Raw genomic sequence first — 18,443 nt, 5'->3', positions numbered from 1 at the left:
TAAATGAAATGAATGGAGGAGCAATCAAGCATCTCCGGGGGCGGGTATGCAGCAGGTTGAGTGGAGTCACCTTGTGGACCTCGGCCCATCATTTGGCTACTGTTTCCGGCAATCTGGTCAAGGCTTGTTTACATACAAGCGTCTAATATAATTGAAACGAAACTTCACCCAGCCGCATAGCTACTGCGAGCCCGAAGCCATTCCCCATATTTCCATAGGATCATTGGTGCCGGAAGACCCAGGACCACCGCCACCACAGCCAGCACCGTCGTCCCCGAGCCATAATCCAGCGCCTGGTACATGGTCGGCCCAAAAAGAGGAAACCCAAAGCCAGCCAGCCCGCGAAGAATATAGACAGCGCCCGTGGCACTGGCCGCATACAGCGTGAAGGCCTCGTAGAGATAAGCTGTGGTACATTGGAAGGAGATCATCGCACCGCAGGCAAACAGACCGATCCCCAGATCGGGGACAATCCAATGGGTGACTGCCTGCGCGCTCCATCCATACCAAAGGAGTCCAGCTGGTGCAAAGACAGATGCTGGGAACATCAAGATCACCCGGAACTCGGGCTTGCCGACGCCGGCATTCTTCTTCTTCAACGCCCTGTAAATGGGGTCAGCGAAGAACCCGCAGATCTGCGAGCCGAGGAAGTAGCCGATCCCCAGCGCGAAGTAATTGAGGCTGCCGGACCCAATCGGCTCGTGGTACTTGTCTTCCCATAAAGTTGCAAAGGTCGACAGCACCAGGTACATCAGTCCGTACAGATACGCATAGAAGAGGGCCAGAATCTGCACGATGGGCTGCACGCGTAGTAGCTGGAGCGGTCGGATCAGCGAGTTGCGATAGAGCTGGCCGACGGTTTTGTCATGGTTTTCATATGGTGTCTTCAATGCCGCGTGGGTTGTTGTTTGGAGCATCCTCTTCCTTCTTCGCGCCAGGATAACGGGCGGATACGTTTCTTTCATCACCGCCAGGCCCAGTACAATCAGGGCTGCATCGAAGATCGAGGTGGCCCAGAACGCCCAGCGCCAGGTCGTGTATTGGGTGATGAAGCCTCCAACAACGGCGCCGACAGACGGGCCGATCACCGGGCCGAAGTTATAGATGGCGATGACCCAGCCGCGCTCCTCTTTCGGGAAACAGTCACTGATGATGCCTGCGCCAACCTGACAGAAAAAGTGAAAACTTGTCAGGGTTGCATGGCCAAGACACGGCGGGGGATATACTCACCACCAGCCCGCCGGCTCCCCCAATGCCGCTCAGCAGACGAAATGCCAGCAGTTCACCCTTGTTGCGGGCGAAGCCACACACGAGATTCCACACGAGGTAAAACAAATTGCCCGAATGCAGCACAGCCGCCCGGCCAAAGAGCTCGCTGAGCGGACCGAGGAGAAGCGGGCCGAGGCAGTAGGTCAGGACAAACGTCGAGAGAACCAGGACTGCTTCCAGAGAGCTGCCCATATGCAATTCGTCCTGGATGGTGCTCAGCTCGGGTGCGACAATGGACGAAGACAGTGGCATGAGAAACACGGACAGAGAGACCACCAAGGTGATAGTCCACTTCCTTGCCCTGGGCCAGTTCAGCGGGTTCTCGGGGTCATTTTCTTCAAAAGCAACGAATGAGGGCTCGTTATTCGAGAGATTGGCTGGGTTTTCTTTTGCATCGCCACTGTTTCTGCTTTTGGGTCCATTGTGGCTTTTGCTCGCGTCCATTGTCTCGAGCCTAATGCCAGAGTCAATTCTGGAGATGGAAAAGAGGGCAAGGTGCAGGAGAGGACTATCTCCCCGACGCGAGCCATGCAGCAAACGAGCTCGATGGCAAATTTGACCGCTTCTCCCCTACGAGCAGAGCGCGAGGATCACAGAGTCACCGGCGTAGAAGTTCTGGTATTGCTCCACAGGGATAGATGGCGCCATCTGAGAGAAAAAAATGCCATTGGCCGTGCATTCCTTCGATAGCAGGGATGAGGATGAGTGAGTCATATCGGATAGGACGGCGAAGTGGGCGGGGGTCCTATCGAGGTACACGCCGAAGACCTTCACATTGCTTTACAGAAACACTGAGGGACAACTCTCTCGGTGTTGAGAGAGTGGGTTCCCGATGTCATGAGGGCCGATGAGATGTTTGAAGCAGATGAAAAGATTTGCGTCACAAAGGTTGGATGGAGGATATCAAATATTCTCACAACACAACCACATTCAATTTCAAGCAAATAATTCAATAAACAAGGGGTATTGGATATTCGAACTGATTTTCAAGTGATTGGAAATTGTTCGGCACGATCCCGCATTCTCTTAGGCCTTTCTTGGCAACTTTAAACCAAAATTTTCTTTCTTTCTGCGATATACCTCGATCCTTGATACTACACTATCCCTCTGTGATCCAAAGTGATACACAGACAATGCATCTGGATCGCTAAGGCTGCTGCACTCGTCCAATTTCTCGCAATGGAGGGGCACGTTGAGCCCAAGGTGGGGGACCCACGCCAGGAGCCCGACGAGGTCAGGTCGGCCCCGACGCTGGACGAAGAGAAGAGGGAGCGCGTGTTGATCTGGAAGATCGACTTGCATGTCCTGCCCGTCGTGGTGTTTTTGTATTTGTTCAGCTTTTTGGATCGAGGTGCGTGGGGGAGATCTCCCTCTCCATGGATATTGAATTGACCCTTTACCCCGGCAGTGAATATCGGCAATGCTCGGTTATATGGGTTAGAAGAAGACCTTGGGCTGGTCGGGGACCAGTACCAGGTGGCCGTGTCTATCCTCTTTGTGACATATTGTGTATGTCAAACGCCATGGGTTCATTACTTGGGCTTGCTGACCCCCACTAGTTCTTCGAGGTCCCCTCAAACCTCGTCATCAAGAAATTAAAACCATCGCGGTATATCGCGGTCATCTCGGTGCTCTGGGGCGTCATTGCCACCCTCACGGGTATTGTGCAGAACTATGGCGGCCTGGTTGCGTGCCGCGTGTTGCTGGGGGTGATGGAGGCCGGACTCTTCCCCGGGTTCATCACCTACCTCACACTCTTCTATAGCCAACGCGAGCTGGCCTTGCGAACGGGCTATTTGTTTAGCAGTGCCGCTATCGCGGGCGCGTTCGGTGGGCTGCTCGCCTACGGCATCGGGTTCATGGACGGCATCTGTGGACTGCGAGGCTGGCGCTGGATTATGATCTTAGAGGGCATCCCGACCGTATTGCTGGGCGCGGTGACCTGGTTCTATCTGGCGGATGACCCCGACACAGCTTATTATTTGAATAAAGAAGAACAGGCACTGGTTGCGCGGCGCCGCAGTCGCTATGTCGGCCAGACACCATCGGCGCAGAAATTCCACTGGGCAGATGTCAAAGAGGGCGCGCTGGACTGGAAGATCTATGCGTTCTCCGTGGGCCAGTTCGGCGTCGACACCATGCTTTATGGCTACAGCACTTTTCTGCCCACGATCATCAAGGGAATGGGGAATTGGTCCGTTCCTCAAGTCCAGGCATTGACGATCCCTTGCTATGGCCTGGGCGCCATTGCGTACCTGGCTGTAGCTTGGTTGAGCGATCGGACCCAGCACCGTGCGCTCTTCGTGTGTCTGTTCGGTGCCATCTCCGTCGTCGGGTATGGGGTCCTGATCTCGGACTCATCCTCGGGGGTCCACTACTTCGGTGCTCTGCTGATCGCCCTGGGTCTCTACGTGGTTGTAGGACTGCCGCTCGCCTGGTTGCCCACCAACCTCCCCCGGTATGGCAAACGAACTTTTGCCACGGGTCTACAGCTCACCTTTGGTAATGTCAGCGGGGTCATGTCGCCGTTTCTGTACAAGAACTATGAGGCCCCGCGATATGTGCGCGGCAATGCCGTGACGCTGGCATTGGTGGGATTCGCGGGCGTGTTGTATGGGGTTATGTGGTTGTGTCTCCAGGTGATCAACAAGCGCAGGGCACAAGGGTTGGAAGACGAGAAAATCACGGCTCTTTCGGAGGAAGAGATCGAGGAGCTGGGTGACCGGAACCCGCGCTTTCGCTATAGCACCTAAGGACGACTAGACTTGGTTTGATTTCGGGGTTTAGATATAATTCGTCCGTCCTAGCTTCATTCACTTTGTGTGTATAGATAAAGATCATCTCAAGCACGACCATCATTGCTTTATATTGTTTTCCCACGAGAGACACTTAAAACAATCCATACAATGACCATCTAAACCGAAAACGTCGCACCAAGCCGGGCCAGGACGATCACTCTTGGCAAGCCACTCTTACTGTTGGCCCCACGATCCAACTTCATGTGTCTCCACGTACTCCGTCCATGTATGCGGTACGCATAGTGCTGCCTCCAGCTCTGGGACGATGAGCTTCACTCGGTCCGTGTTGAGAGTCGCCCTGCCCCTATTCGCGGTCTTCCTGGGGATTCTCTTCTACAACCTCGGGTCCTGGTCGTTTCCAGCCATTGAATCAATCACCTCATCCACAAGCGCTCACGCAGCTCCGATCTCTCCCCATGTGGGCAGTTGGAGTACATGGTTCCATCCATCTCAATTCAGGCTGGGGACACCCCCCGAGCTGAAGGAGTGGAATCTCCGTCATTTGGGAGGGAATGGGCCGTGGATTGAGAATGATGGAGATCGGGAGGCGTTGAGTCTTGCGCCTCCTGAGGGATACTCGATTGACCAAGTGCATTTGGTATGCTCTCTATTACTCTCTATTGCTATCTTTTTCTTTTTGATATGTACTGCTTGGCGGTCTTGCTAATTCATTAGATGGCTCGCCATGCAGAACGATATCCCACCAAATCTGCGGGAAACCGTAAGTGAGCCCATTTGTATAGATATTTACGTCTTATGAAAATCAAGAATCTGGTTTACTCATTTTCCAATCAGGTCACCTCAAGTTCCTGGAGCGAGTCAGAGATGCAGGGCTGTCCCTGAATGGCTCGCTAGCATTCCTGAATAACTGGACCTATTTCACCGACAACCCTGCGAGGGATTTCGGGCAGTTGACCAACACCGGTCCCTACGCAGGCACGCTGGGAGCCTTCACGACGGGTGTCCGCTTTCGCACGCGGTATGGCCAGCTAATCCCCCCCGATTCCACCACGCGACTGTGGGCCAGTGACTCGGGACGGGTGATTGACACGGCCCGCTACTTCGCCTCGGGACTCTTTGGGCTCGACTGGGAAAGAAGCAAAAAGGCAGAGCTGCAGATCATCCCAGAGACCGCGGAGCAGGGGGCCGACACCCTCACGCCGGGTGATACGTGCCACAAGTATCTCGAGGATACCGAGCATGGCCATGACTACGGCGTCAATATGCTGGCACGCTTCCAGGAAGCGTATATCCCCGCGATTGCGGAGCGACTCACCCACCAAGAAGGGAATGCTGGTCTGGGCCGGCTTACGAACCTGGAGGTGTTTAGCATGCAGGAGATGTGTGGGTTTGAGACCATGGTGCGAGGCTCGAGTCCATGGTGTGACGTGTTTACCGAATATGACTGGCATCATTTCGAGTATGCTCGAGACCTGATCCACTATTACCGTGCTGGGCCTGGCAACCCATACGCGGGCGCCATGGGATGGCTCTGGCTGAATGCCACAACCGCATTGTTGCGCTCTGGCCCAAAAGCCGGGGCTTTCTTTTTGAGCTTGTAAGTGGCATGCTGCATACATTGTGAACGTTGCTGTCTGAAAGTTTGGCTGACAAGATGCAAGTGTCCACGATGGGGATATCGCCCCATTTCTCACGGCTCTGGGGCTCTTGTCTGACCTGGACAATCATCTCCCAACAACACATGTGGCGACAGATCGAGTGTGGCGAACCTCACCCGTTCTCCCCATGGGCGCAAGGGTCACGCTCGAAAGACTCACTTGCTCGACAAGTGGCGAAGTGTACCTCCGGGTCAATATCAATGACAGGGTCATGCCGCTTTCAAACTGCCAGTCGGGCCCTGGCAAATCTTGTCCGCTTGGTGAATTCGAGGAGTATGTGCGCCGCCGACATCAAGAGGTGGGTGAGTTTGGCAAGGTGTGTGGCCTGGAGAGCCATGCTGGAGGGATCACTTTCCTGCGGCAGGATTAAGTGCCAGCTTCGAGGCTATCCGGTATTCACCTAGGTGGGTATTGGCAGGTGTATAAAGGAGAAGCTCGAAATCTCCCTGTAAATAATCATGTAAATATGATACAAAGAGTCGTGTTATCTTGAAGCTGAGACCAGTCGATTGGCACAGTATGTGATAATCTCACGTGACCCGTATCCCGGCGAACGGGTGTTTACCAAAAGTTTTGGAGCCCTCGCCTTCTTCCCTCACTCCACCACCCTCGGCCCTCGTGGTATATCATCGGTCTTTCGTACCGTTTATTTTGCAACCGCTGCTTTCCTTTTGTTTCTGGTGATCATTTCGCGGTGTGCCCTTCGCTATGGAGTACCACGCTGTACCACCGGAGGAGCGCGCAAGAGACGAGAAGGGCAACCTTTTGCCCTGGGGCTATGTTTATAAAGAGTGTGTGGATAGTCCCTTCGACTGCTTGCTTTCAAGTTGCTGACCCGCCGTTAGTGAATCTCGCAATCCTCGACGACCACCCGAGGAAACAGGGCCCTTTGGCAAGAGGAGGAATGCACGATACGACAACGCTCGATCACGGACACGGACAGGCACACCAGCGAAACGCGAAAACCCCAATGTGGCCGAATTTGGGCGGCTGTTTTCCCAGCAGCAGGAAGAGGAGAAGGTACACGGACTACCCAAGTCATCGTCGTCATCGAGTCTGGACAACCCCCGGAAGCAAACCGAGAAGGTCGCGACCGAGTGCATGCTCTACGGATACAAGGCGAAGGATTTCGAGTGGAAGGTCATCGACAAGTACGAGCGCATCTCGCAAGGCTTGATCTGCGAGGACTATCCGCGCAGCGACCCCAACTCGGCTACACAGTACGCACAGCTGCTGAGCGGCGGCGATGTGGTCATCCGCGCGAATTTGTCGGCCGACGCCAACCGCAAATCGAAGCGCTACGACGGCGGGTTCCACTGGATCAAAGTCACTTTTGACTCGACCTCGTCTGCCGACCGCGCCTGCTTCTACTCGCCGCAGGAGATCGACGGGCACATGGTTTACTGCGAACTCTACCATGGCCACGGCCCGGCGGAGGATACGCCCATCCCGGCTGACTCGGCGGCACCCAACAAGATTCGCACGAAGACGTCGCGCACATTGACCACCTCCCACTCCACCGCATTTCTCTCCAGCAAGGACCAGGACCGGTTGACACTGCCGCGGTCCTTTGCCATGAATAACCTGTCAAGCGTCGCCGATGTTCCCGAGACAGAAGAGGATCTTTCGATGGATTCATCCACGACCACTGCCACCTCGGCAACCGCCACAGCAACCGGCGTATCGAGCAGCCTCGACCGCTCGTCCTCCCTCCATCCACGCAGTGTCCCGACCGCCGAGCCCAAGCCCGAGTCCGAGTTCATGACGCACATCCCCACGGTCCGCCGCACTAAGCTTCGCCCCTTGGCCGAAGCGCTTCCCCCGCAGCCCACCCTCACCGAGCGCGTCCTTCGCTCGATCCCCATCCTCAGCTGGTTCACCGGCGACATCGTCGGCGACGGCCCGCAACTGCGCGAGGATGGTTCCTTCGACTACGACAAGTCAAATACATACTGGAGGTTCTGGTATATGGTGGACAAGGTCCTGGGCACGGATATATGCGGACTGAACGAGGAGTCTTGAGCTGGATGCTGCGAGATGCCAATCGGCGTTCTTCCTATCAGAGGGAAAAAAATAACAAAAAGACATGTTTCGCTGTATTGCGATTCGCTTGTCACCCCGCCTGGCTGTCGGCGCCGTCGGATCCCTTCCAGATCGGCAGGCTGAGCAGTGCATGCTCGTGTCGAGGGCGCAGCCCGGCATACGAGAGTCGAATGGATACCAAGGATTATTAATGAGGCGTTTGGATTTGTCGCGTGTACGATATTCCCATATCCAATTGATGTAGACATCAAACTCATGACCCGATTGAAGTTATCCAGTACAGAGATCCCCAGACGCTGTTCATGGGAATAGTTCATCCCGAAAAACTTGATACTTGTCTTCCCAGGCCATCAAAGTCTATGGCATGGAGCTCGGAATTATAGAAAATGAATATAGGAATAGGAATAGGAATAGGAAGAGAGCCAGGACACGCAAATACAATTCATTTGATCATCGACCATAGTTTTGAAGTAGGATAAGTTCGGAAGTTCATGGGTCTGGGGTCTATTTATTCCTTGTTGTCGAAGTTCTCGCCCTCAACCAGATCGGGGATGTCGTCCTCGTCGTCGTCCTTCTTGTCGCCGCCCTGGGTCTTCTGCATGTTCTGGTAGCTCTCGGCGAGCTTGCGCAGCGAGGCCAGGCTGTCGGGGCCGAGCTGGTTCAGGATGTTGGGGACGAGCTCAGTGAGTTCCTTCTCCTCGCCGTTGCCGTAGAGGGCGAAGGTGTTGGAGGGGACAGAGGCGTGGACTGGAACAATCAAAAGCAATTGCGTTAGCAAGATTGGTTGTGCAAGGTGTCCAGGTTTTCTGGGAGGTGGTTGCTGAAATATTTGAAGGAGGGGACTGCTCACCCTTCGGGTTGGAGAAGTGGATGACGTTGCCGTCCTCCTTGAACATGTTGACCTCCTCAATGGCCTGGATGGGCTGCACGTTCATCTTCTTCAGGGTGGCCTGCAGCTTCTTGTCGTCGGCACCGGCGGTCTTGTGGACCTTCTTGACCTTGCGGCGGGGAGTGCCCTTGCCTCTGATGGGAGGAGAGAATATAATTAGTGACTGGATCGATGAAGTGCAGTATATCGAGATAAAATGCGCGGGATAATGGGTGAATGTGGGATTGTTGCTGTCCAAGTCCTTCCCCTCATCGTAGCAGCTCCAATTGCTTCATATGACCAGCCGTGCGTCGCAAATACACTCGCAAAGCACTGGCTTATAATATTCAAGCATGGACTCTGCATTCGGATCGACTCGACATAGAAAGAAAGAATTGTTGTATCGCCTTCCGCGGGGTAGAGTCGAGGGTAATTGGGGGCCAGCGAGTTCAAAACATGGACAGAAGATATACATACCCTGTCCAGACGAGTAAGTCAGCGATCAATCCAGCAATTCAACGCAATATCCCCTGAAATAATTCCAGCACGAGTAGAGCAGGCCGAACGACACTCAGTCTCGAATCGCACCCAGCTCCACTCCAGTATATGCCCTGCCATCTCAAGCTCTGCAAAAGAAACAACACGTACCAATCCGCACGCTCTGCTGCATGCGAGCCAGCTTTGCCTGATCCATGGTGTCGGGGAGGGGGGTTGTCGCCTATTCGGAAGATAGAGAGTTAGCCGAGTGGCTCTTGGTCGTGGGTGTTGACAAGAAGAAAGGCGATGATGCCGAAGTCCAAAGAAAAAAAAAAAAAAATCGGCGCAGGTTCAACTGTCGAGACTACATACCGCTTGACGGAGTGTTAAAAACGAGGTGGGTGAGAGAAGGTGGGTTGGAAGGGAAGAGTTCGAGACGAAGTTCAGGGAAGACGATGATGCGCCGAGAGTTTTGTGTGGGGAGTTACAAATGCGGATTTTCGCTAAAGCCGCCGCTGGACGACGCGGACGCTGGCTACGGTCTGCTTTTTATTCTTCGATGGAATCATCTACAACTGCACCTCTGGTATTTTGTGTGCCACTTTTTACTCTCACACGGAGTGGTGATATGCGCTGGTGGCCATTGTGGGCGTTGCTCGGCTAAACCCTAACGTTGTCTGGGGAGACCCAGTTCCGAGCGCCTGTCATGAAATGACTTGGGGCCTACATCGGTGGTTGGGAGAATACTTACAATGACCAGGAACTACGATGGTTTACTCTTCTCTCGGTCGGACAGCCCTACATTGCCGGAGATGTCCATCCTCGACTCGACACGCAGCGGGGCAGCTATCCAGCACAACTCAGCACCATATCGCAACAAAAAGAAAAGTCTATGATTGCACACCTGAAAAAAGAGTCTATCTTACCAAAAATCACTCCTCTACTCCATCGTTACCCACTTCTTATCCCACAGGGGTAAAATACTTGCGCCACGGATGTTTCTCCCGAAACCCAAGCAGCCGCTTGATCTTCGCATTAGACAAGGGCGCTTCGAACTGATCCATGGCGCGAGTAAACGGCGTGGTAGGGGACTGCTGGCGCAGAAACTGTTCCGTGGGCGAGAGATTGGTGATGGAGTCATTAGTCGCATTAAACATCTAGAACCCCAACCCGGATGTCCGCAGTCCAGCCTCGCACATGGCGCCGAGATCGCGGGCATCGGTATACGACCAGCCATGCGCCTTCCAGCGCACCGGCTCGTGCACATAGTTATAAAAGATCTCCTCGTTGTACTCGCCGGGCTCGATGACGCGCCCGGTGCGCAGGATATAGATGTCGGCGCCGAAGCGGGCGGCAAAGCCGCGCACCACGCGCTCGCCGCACAGCTTGACCAGTGCGTATGTGTCGGTGGGATTGATGACCAGGTCCTCGTCGATCGGGAACGCCGGGTACTCAACGTCGCCCTGTGCGAACGCGACCCCGTATACAGTCACGCTGCTGGCGATGAGGATCTTGCGGATGCCTAGCTTGCAGGCTGCCTCGATGATGTTGTAGGTTGATTGTGTGTTGACCCGGAAGGTCTCGTTGTCTGGCACCATGTTGCGCGCGTACCCGGCCAGGTGGATGACGGCGTCGGGTCGTGGTGGGAGACCCTCGGGGAAGGGGCTCGCGCAGTGTCCACTGGCTGGACAGGGCGTTGAATACTTGTCCGCTGTCGCTGAGGTCTGTCTTTAGCGTGTACACGGTCGGGTGTGCCAGTGGCACCAGGTCCAAGGTTGAGGATCGTGTGGCCGGCTTTGCCGGAGCCGCCTGTCACAACGATGAGGCCCATGCTGGAGGCTCGGGCGGTTCGGAGAAGATCTCTGCAAGGGCCCGAGACTTGTCTGGGGAAATCGAGATCGAGTCTAGAAAACATAGGAAACGCAGGAACTCCCGCAGGCAAGCATTGTGATGGAGATCGATATCATCATGATGCCATCCGCCCTGCAGTCCCCTGCACCAGAGCAAAATGCCCCTGGGCTGCATAGACAATTTCAATATGTAGCAGCTATCTCACAAGAATGATATCTGACTGTATATCAAATGGCTTATGTGCTCTTTTCAGCAACCTGGGCCTCGGTCCAATCCCAGAGTTGGCGAGCAACCTCTGAATCTTGCACGAGCGCAGTGCCGTCACTACGGTATCCAACAGGGGTATAGTAGGTGCCATTGACAATGCTGTCTCGTGCAATAGTGGCCGCCCAGAGGGAATTGAAAGCGCCGGTGGAAGTGCGGCGAAAGAACAAAGACGAGGCCGCCGTCATAGAGTATTTAGCCATCGGGCCCAGCGCCTTAGCATGCAAATAGAGGTCACTATCCACGGCACCGGGATGCACCGAGACAGACAGAATCTCGGGATGCCGACGGGCCAGCTCGGAAGCAAACAGGATGTTGGCGGCCTTGGAGGCGCCGTAGCGGGTCCAGGTGCTGGCCGCCAGCAGCGACGGCGTAGAAGTGAGCTCCTCGAACGAGGATGGGGCAATGGCGTGTCCTACTGAGGACACACTCACGACCCGGACATCGGGGTCCTCGCCGCGGGCACGGGCGCTGGTCACGGTACTTTGCAGGGTGGGCAGCAGGAGCTTGGTGAGCAGGAAATGGCCGACATGGTTAGTGCCGAGCTGCACCTCGAACCCGTCCTCGGTTTTGGTCGGCGGGTTACCCATTGTGCCCGCATTGAGGATGAGAATATCCAGCTGGTCGCTCTCCGACTGGAATTGAGCGGCAGCCGCGCGGATAGATCGGAAGGATGCCAGATCCAGCGGGATGTATGTAATTTCAACGGGAGTGGGCAGCGCCGCCTTAATTGACCTGATCGCTTCTAGAGCCTTGCTCTCAGTGCGCGCACCGAGGTAGATACGCGCTGGCCGGTGCTTGGCGAGTTGGAGGATGGTCTCCTTGCCGAGGCCGGCATTGCCTGCGGAGATGTGTGAACCATCAAAAACAAGGAAGGGAGGGAAGGATTATACATACCACCTGTAATAAAAACGACCTTCCCATTGAGATCGGCGATATCGCGATCCGGATGAAACGAGGAGCCCAGCAACCCAAAGGTGGCCTCGTTCAGGGACGGCCCAAAGCTCAACCATCCCTCCAGGGGATGGCGCAGGCTGTACGTGATGAATTTCCCGGTGGCAGCAAGGTCGCGAAACTCCATTATGCGAATGGGAGTAGATGGAGAACGATCATCCCCCTTGGTCGACGATCGGGCTTTTTATCTATGAGCACGGTGATCCTCTCGGGGCCCATCAGAGTTCCACTAGCGGCATCGCTTGGTTCTTTGTTCGCATCGTTAGTCTGGTACACAGAGACAACTTAGTCGAGCTCCAATAAAGATCCTGTAATTTTTTTGGCTATATGTGTCATGACGGCGGGCACAAGAGTCCACGAAGGATGTCGCATGAAGATAATCGCATAACATTCGGAGCCACAAAGGATGCCGACACCCCGAAGGCAGTAAATAGCGGCACTCACGAAAAAAACGATATACGCCATTTTTTATCTGGCAGAAAATCTCCTTATTAGTATTGATGTAGATATCAACTCTGCGGGTTTATTAATTTTACAAATTAATCAATCAAAAAAAAAGAGTGGCTACTATATGTATATTGATCTTTGTATTAGTATTATAACACGTACAAGAGGCTCCATTATCCCAGACCTGATTTATACCATTTAGTCTAGAGGCAGCATAAATAGAGAGCTGGGGTCACCGGGGCTTCTTCTCCTGGCCTGACCATCTGTCGCTGGAATATATATTGCCGAGGGCGTGTGATCGATACCTGCCTAAGGAGATTTGCGCTTGGGTTGAACCGGCATAAAGTGCATTCCTCTGGATTACCCTGGATTGGAGAAAACATGCTCGCATAGAGAGTCACCGCGATAAACAATATATTCAAATTCAAATAGACGACCTCGAATCCAAAATATCATTTACGACGCTGGCAAATGGAGCGCCGGTTACCAAGGGACTGTTTCACTGCAACAAGAACCCAAACAATGAACTTCATTTCCGGATGACTTTCGCAGCAGCACTCAAGGAAGACTTGGGAGAGGGTGTGAGGATCTTTGCGCATGTCATTCAATATGGGTTTGCATGAGATGACTATCATGTCTAGAGTTTTGCCTGGAGATCTGATAATGCAGATTCAGTTGTGGTTACAGGCCTTCGCCTTCTGCATGCCTCACATGTTGTGAATTGCGATGGCATATTTGCAATGGAGTCGTGTCATTTTATAAGAAAGAACAGATATGCTGTAGATCGAGGTGGAGTTGGATCGGATCGGAGAGTTCAGCGAGTTCGGGGTATCCATATAACAGAGGCATCAGCACTTAATGAGGATCATTCTTTACTTGACCAGCCTCATCATAATCACTGAATTTGAGTCTGCTGGCATTTAATCAGATAAGGTACAATAAGTGCACATGTCCTGCGATGTCGAGGCGAAAATGCTGCGTTGTTCAGCCCCGCGCCCCCCTGCATGCATCGGGTCTATTGTCTGCATGCTCTGCCGTCGCCTCGGCCATTATTGACTGCTGTGGCCGTCAGTAAGGATCAACGCACTAAAGGCATTAGGTGATTTCGAGGCGACGGAAAAACAAGTTGATCGCCCGGGAAACACCGTCCCTTCCCCTCGAGTGATACGCTTGAAGTCGGACTACTTTCCACGGCGTCTCCCTCGTCCCACTCAGCTTGAATTGATCTCCTCTTCCACTTGAACTGCGGATAACAAAAAGAAAAGAACCATAAAATCATCATAATGCGGTTCCTCTGTCTGCATGGCGCCAGCACAAACAGCGAAGTAAGTCGCAGTCGCCCATGTTTGGAACACTCCCGACTGATCACGTCGACCCCGCCAGATCTTCGAGATCCAAACAGGCGGGCTGAGAGCGGAGCTCGAGAAGAAGGGCCATCGCTTCAAGTTTGTGAACGGGAAGATGGATGCCAAGGTTGAAGAGGGTATGTCGAGCGGAGCATGTCCCTTATTCGAAAGAGAGGGAGGTAGAAGACACAAAGAAACAAACAGATTCTAACAACCCACAGAGCTCGAGGGCATTGTCGACGGCCCATTTCACAACCACTACCCACGCTCTCCCGACCTCCCCAGATCCCACCTGGCCGAGGCCTTCGAGCACATCTACCGCATCCTCGCCGAGGAAGGTCCCTTCGACGCCGTGATGGGCTTCTCGCAAGGCGCAGCCTTGGCCGCCGCGATGCTGGTGCACCACGACAAAACCAACCCGGCGACGGCGCCGCTATTCCGAGCCGCCGTGTTAATCTGCGGCGGCGCACCGTACGAGAGTTCCGGGATCGAGCAGCTGGCGCCGCAGCCGGACACGTATGCCATCACGATCCCGACGGCGCACATCGTAGGAAAGAAAGATCCGCTGTACCCCGAGAGTATGAAGCTCTATACGCTGTGCGAGCCGTCGAAGGCGGCGCTCTATGACCACGGCTCGAAGCATATGGTGCCGTTTGATATGAAGAGCAACGAGGAGATGGTTCGCGTTATTGAGGATACGGTGGCGCGAGCAATGAGGACCCCGCGAGCAGTGATGAGTTAGAGGGGATACCAAAAGGAGAGCGAGTGCTTATAAGGAGACTATTCAGAGACTATTCAGAGACTTCTCATAGGCCGGTCCTAATTGACTGTCGGTATACTAGAGGGTTACCAGAATCCTCTAGCCTTACATCAAAAAATGCATTGATATAATGTGAAAGGCAGTAAACACAAACCTACTGTTGCGTCTACTGTTGCTTCCGCGCAGACTCCGACCGAGACTGATATCTAGACCATGCAATCGCCAAAAGCAGCACCAAGACCCCGAGCACCACGATCAGTCCCCATGATGCATTCGCGGCATTTTTATCGTCAAGTCATAACCCAGCAGAGGCTTGGCCGTCGCCCTCGGGCGGGACAGTCTTCTCAAGGAACTTTTCCAAGTCATCAATCTCCGCGGGGTCAGCCGAGTGACCGAGATCACTAGCAGTCGAGTCAGTAAAACCAAATGAAGAAACCAAACAGGAGAATCAAGGACACAACGTACGGGTACCTGTTGAACGAGACATCCTCCAAGCCCAGATCCTTCAGCATCTTCGCCGACCGCTCGCCGTAGTCAAACTGCACGACCTCGTCATCATATCCATGCGCCAGGAAGAACGGCGTGTTCTTGTTGGGCCAGTCCTCGGCAATGTAGTTCTTGATGCGGTCGCTGAGAAGCAAGTAGCATGACAGCCCAAACACTCCGCCCAGCTTCTCCTTGTTCGTGAGACCGGAGAACACGGACATGGCGCCACCTTGCGAGAACCCGCCCAGCACGATGCGCGAGGGCTTGATGCCCTTGTCGGTCTGCTCCTTGATGAGTGTGTTGAAGTATTCACGCGAGCGCAGGATGCCGGCCTCGTCTTGGGTGCGGAGGGACTCTTCGAAGTCGAGCTATTGAAAACAAAGAGAAAAGAATGAGCGCTTACAAACTTCTAATGGATACAATGAGAGAAATTAAAGAAGAGGGGATTGTACTTACATCGCGGCCCAGCTTAGCAATGTCGTACCACCCAGGCATACTCATACCAAAGTTCTATCCTCGGCGATTGTCTTTAGCTAATGCATCGTGTAGAATTGTCCAGGCCATACAACATACCACTGTGATCGGGATCATGGGAGCATTGGGGAAGATAAAGGCAACCTCGTCGAACTTGCCGCGGCGGCGCCAGTTCTGGGCAAGCGCCATCCAGCCGGCGCCACTGTCACCCAGCCCGTGGGCCATGATCACGGTGGCGGTGTGCTTCTTGAGCGCCGGGACGACGAACGGAGCGCGGTGAGACATGGTAGGATGATTCAACAATGAGCTCAAGGAGAATGAAGAATAATGGTGGATAAGCTGTCTCCCCTCCCCCACAATTCTGCCGCTGAGGCTATCGATGACCTCACCGCCTATTGATCTATGCACACTGGTGAAGCTATTGCCAAGGTCAATTTTCAGCGGAAAATACCTACTGCTAATTCTTTCTTTGAGGGGATGAGACCCACCTTATTTCGTTGACAATTTCAAAGGTTCTGACAGACATCTGCAATCAGAATCCAAATAAAAAAATAGTGGAACAATGTCAATCACGTGATATATATATATATATAGTGGTTGTTGGAAAAGGTCATTTTTCAATCGACATCTGCCACGCGCCCATCAGACCAGGACCTCGGTGTATACCATAATTCATCCCATCAATCCCGATGAGTGCTGGGCAAAACGCCGCTATTCAGTCCCTAATCGAGGACATTGCAAGGAGCGTGCATAATGCCCCGCCCGATGCTGATCGGTTGGAGAAACCAGCCAGCAACCTGGCGCCTTCCCTAAACATCGGCAGCGCAGTACAAGCGCAGACGATCATGTTCCAAGGTCAAGTATTTGATGCCACCAGATCCCGTGAAAAGGCCTTGCCAGCCCGCTTCTGAAACCGCATCTTCTGTTTCCGCCCGCCTACCCGACGACCTTGCATCATCCGCGCCCTCAAGTTCTGCCATAAGCAGACACAGTGGAAGATCACGCTCATCCAGCCCAACTCGCGTGAAAGCTGAATTCGCCGCTGCCACGCCCCGAATTGTTTATGTGCATGAATCGGCCGACCCTGGGAGTCTTGTTGCGAGAGAGCTACTTGCTAATCTATCACACGATTCCGAATGCGATCAAGATGAAGATCAAGGGGTGGCTCGGAAGATTTCCAGCTCATCATGCCAATGCGCCACTGAACTGCGCAGCGAAGGTTCTTGGTTAATAAAGGTGGCAGGGCCGCTATTGGAGGGAGCCATCGCTGAACTGCCGTTGGAATGTTGGAACATGTAAGTGCGGGGATGCTTTGAACACATCGTGTTGCCTATCTGTTGCTCACAGAAACTCATATTCTATAGTCAGACAGAGTCTGGTGATCCTCAGTATCAGCCTCGCTACACGGCCCGTGATACATACAATCGCAAGATCGATTTAGTGGTTGGTTTACCCGTGGATCCCTGGAAAGCCGACTATGAACAAGCGGGGCCTGCTGCTCCAGGAAAATACTTCAGCCATATCTCGCATCCACACTCCGGGAAACGTATTTTGGCCCTGGTATCGAGATCAAAGCGGCGGATGGGAATTTGGTCAAAGCACAATTTCAACTCGAGGTATGGATGACGGGATTACCAATGTGGACATATGCACAACGTACGCGTGTTGTTGACCTGCCTCTACTGGTTGGTTGCACTACCGTTGGCGAAGACTGGAAGTTCTATATTGCCAGTGGAGTGGAGGGGCCGGCTGGTATCTTGGAAGAAGTAGTATGACCTTTTCGATGGCTAATTATGTATTTCGCTGAACCATATCTCCTTAGCGCATCTGGGGCCCCCTATCTGATCTGGCTGGCCGCACTACGAGCCCCAAGCATACTACATCGCTTTTGAGAATTCTCCGTCGAGTCATGCTGTACACTGTGGGTCATCACAAGCAAAGAATATTTATTTCAGAGGCTTGGATTGCCTATTTTGGCAAATTGGCAAGAGATTGTCGACCCCCGGGGCTTCGGGGCGTGTATCACAAGAAGTGGAGACCTGGGCAAAGTCGGGGCCAAGGTGTGGGGATGCAGTTGCTGCCCCGATCATCCAGCAGATGATCGCCAGAGCGTAAAATCTTCGCACGAGTTACTTTGGATGTTGCACATGCTGATCCGAAGCCCACGCACTGGGGCGAGAACTAATTCCATGCAACGTCCACAACCGGTAAAGCTGCTTTCACGGATTATGCACCACCCCCTTCTAGTGCGGTTCAGCTTTATCATTTTATGGTTCTATGATTCTCTGAAGAGACTATGAGGCTGCCAAGGGCAAGGTATAGCTTGGTAAAAGTCAGATTTGATGAACCTTACAATAAAGTGTTGTAATGCTGGCAGTACATCGTAAGAAAGGTCCAATTACAGTAGACTTGGCAGTACTCTTCAGCTTGTTAGTACTATTTCAGCCCCACAGATTCGGTCCACTTTGATCAAGGTAGGTTCTCGAGAGCAAATGCGAGGCTGTGTAGTGTAAGGCTGCACGTTGGGGCCGATCTTGGGGTCGATTCACAGACCGACTTAACCTTGGAAGGATGTCGGGTCAGCGTAAAAGCACCAGTGAGAGCATATTAGCAGTCTGTTTGAAGATTATTGAAGTAAGCTATATTATCTCTGAGCTATAATTTTACTAAGCTGTGATGGTTATGGGTTTAGTTCGGTTGAAGTATGAGAGATCTTTTTATAGTAATGCCAGAGCGATGACGTGGAGCTTGATAGTATCTATCTGCCTAGAGATCAAAACCTTACAG

At 53.3% G+C, this 18,443-nt stretch overlaps 10 protein-coding genes across 10 annotated transcripts; 5 read left to right on the top strand and 5 right to left on the bottom strand.

The window, feature by feature from the left end:
• Nucleotides 1-164: 164 nt before the first annotated feature.
• NUU61_007391 (uncharacterized protein) lies at nt 165-1,713 on the bottom strand (the record flags this gene model as incomplete). The annotated part of the gene is made up of 2 exons (XM_056657916.1): nt 165-1,166; nt 1,231-1,713. The coding sequence occupies 2 exons, from the start codon at nt 1,711-1,713 to the stop codon at nt 165-167; spliced, it is 1,485 nt and encodes a 494-aa protein (XP_056510716.1).
• Nucleotides 1,714-2,448: 735 nt separating this feature from the next.
• On the top strand, nt 2,449-4,022 carry NUU61_007390 (putative MFS transporter; the record flags this gene model as incomplete). Its single annotated transcript, XM_056657915.1, has 3 exons — nt 2,449-2,620; nt 2,678-2,778; nt 2,829-4,022. The coding sequence occupies 3 exons, from the start codon at nt 2,449-2,451 to the stop codon at nt 4,020-4,022; spliced, it is 1,467 nt and encodes a 488-aa protein (XP_056510715.1).
• A 310-nt stretch (nt 4,023-4,332) lies between these two features.
• On the top strand, nt 4,333-7,708 carry NUU61_007389 (uncharacterized protein; the record flags this gene model as incomplete). The annotated part of the gene is made up of 6 exons (XM_056657914.1): nt 4,333-4,665; nt 4,743-4,788; nt 4,863-5,625; nt 5,690-6,002; nt 6,205-6,380; nt 6,532-7,708. 6 exons carry the CDS (start codon nt 4,333-4,335, stop codon nt 7,706-7,708), a joined length of 2,808 nt encoding a protein of 935 aa, XP_056510714.1.
• Nucleotides 7,709-8,237: 529 nt separating this feature from the next.
• On the bottom strand, nt 8,238-9,291 carry NUU61_007388 (nascent polypeptide-associated complex subunit family protein; the record flags this gene model as incomplete). Its single annotated transcript, XM_056657913.1, has 3 exons — nt 8,238-8,476; nt 8,580-8,750; nt 9,246-9,291. The coding sequence occupies 3 exons, from the start codon at nt 9,289-9,291 to the stop codon at nt 8,238-8,240; spliced, it is 456 nt and encodes a 151-aa protein (XP_056510713.1).
• Nucleotides 9,292-10,231: 940 nt separating this feature from the next.
• Nucleotides 10,232-10,905, bottom strand: NUU61_007387 (NAD-dependent epimerase/dehydratase family protein; the record flags this gene model as incomplete). Its single annotated transcript, XM_056657912.1, has 2 exons — nt 10,232-10,791; nt 10,839-10,905. 2 exons carry the CDS (start codon nt 10,903-10,905, stop codon nt 10,232-10,234), a joined length of 627 nt encoding a protein of 208 aa, XP_056510712.1.
• A 256-nt stretch (nt 10,906-11,161) lies between these two features.
• Nucleotides 11,162-12,270, bottom strand: NUU61_007386 (putative short-chain dehydrogenase/reductase family protein; the record flags this gene model as incomplete). The annotated part of the gene is made up of 2 exons (XM_056657911.1): nt 11,162-12,030; nt 12,087-12,270. The coding sequence occupies 2 exons, from the start codon at nt 12,268-12,270 to the stop codon at nt 11,162-11,164; spliced, it is 1,053 nt and encodes a 350-aa protein (XP_056510711.1).
• Nucleotides 12,271-13,873: 1,603 nt separating this feature from the next.
• NUU61_007385 (uncharacterized protein) lies at nt 13,874-14,678 on the top strand (the record flags this gene model as incomplete). The annotated part of the gene is made up of 3 exons (XM_056657910.1): nt 13,874-13,915; nt 13,974-14,073; nt 14,158-14,678. 3 exons carry the CDS (start codon nt 13,874-13,876, stop codon nt 14,676-14,678), a joined length of 663 nt encoding a protein of 220 aa, XP_056510710.1.
• A 313-nt stretch (nt 14,679-14,991) lies between these two features.
• On the bottom strand, nt 14,992-15,941 carry NUU61_007384 (palmitoyl-(protein) hydrolase; the record flags this gene model as incomplete). The annotated part of the gene is made up of 4 exons (XM_056657909.1): nt 14,992-15,097; nt 15,162-15,550; nt 15,639-15,692; nt 15,756-15,941. 4 exons carry the CDS (start codon nt 15,939-15,941, stop codon nt 14,992-14,994), a joined length of 735 nt encoding a protein of 244 aa, XP_056510709.1.
• Nucleotides 15,942-16,523: 582 nt separating this feature from the next.
• Nucleotides 16,524-17,282, top strand: NUU61_007383 (uncharacterized protein; the record flags this gene model as incomplete). The annotated part of the gene is made up of 2 exons (XM_056657908.1): nt 16,524-16,951; nt 17,021-17,282. 2 exons carry the CDS (start codon nt 16,524-16,526, stop codon nt 17,280-17,282), a joined length of 690 nt encoding a protein of 229 aa, XP_056510708.1.
• Nucleotides 17,283-17,293: 11 nt separating this feature from the next.
• On the top strand, nt 17,294-17,757 carry NUU61_007382 (uncharacterized protein; the record flags this gene model as incomplete). Its single annotated transcript, XM_056657907.1, has 2 exons — nt 17,294-17,425; nt 17,479-17,757. The coding sequence occupies 2 exons, from the start codon at nt 17,294-17,296 to the stop codon at nt 17,755-17,757; spliced, it is 411 nt and encodes a 136-aa protein (XP_056510707.1).
• Between the last annotated feature and the right edge of the window lie 686 nt (nt 17,758-18,443).

This window comes from Penicillium alfredii (genome assembly GCF_028826965.1).
Source record: "Penicillium alfredii strain IBT 34128 chromosome Unknown utg000009l_segment0_segment0, whole genome shotgun sequence".
In the NCBI taxonomy this organism is placed as follows: domain Eukaryota; kingdom Fungi; phylum Ascomycota; class Eurotiomycetes; order Eurotiales; family Aspergillaceae; genus Penicillium; species Penicillium alfredii.
This window is presented reverse-complemented; position numbering and strand designations above follow the sequence as displayed.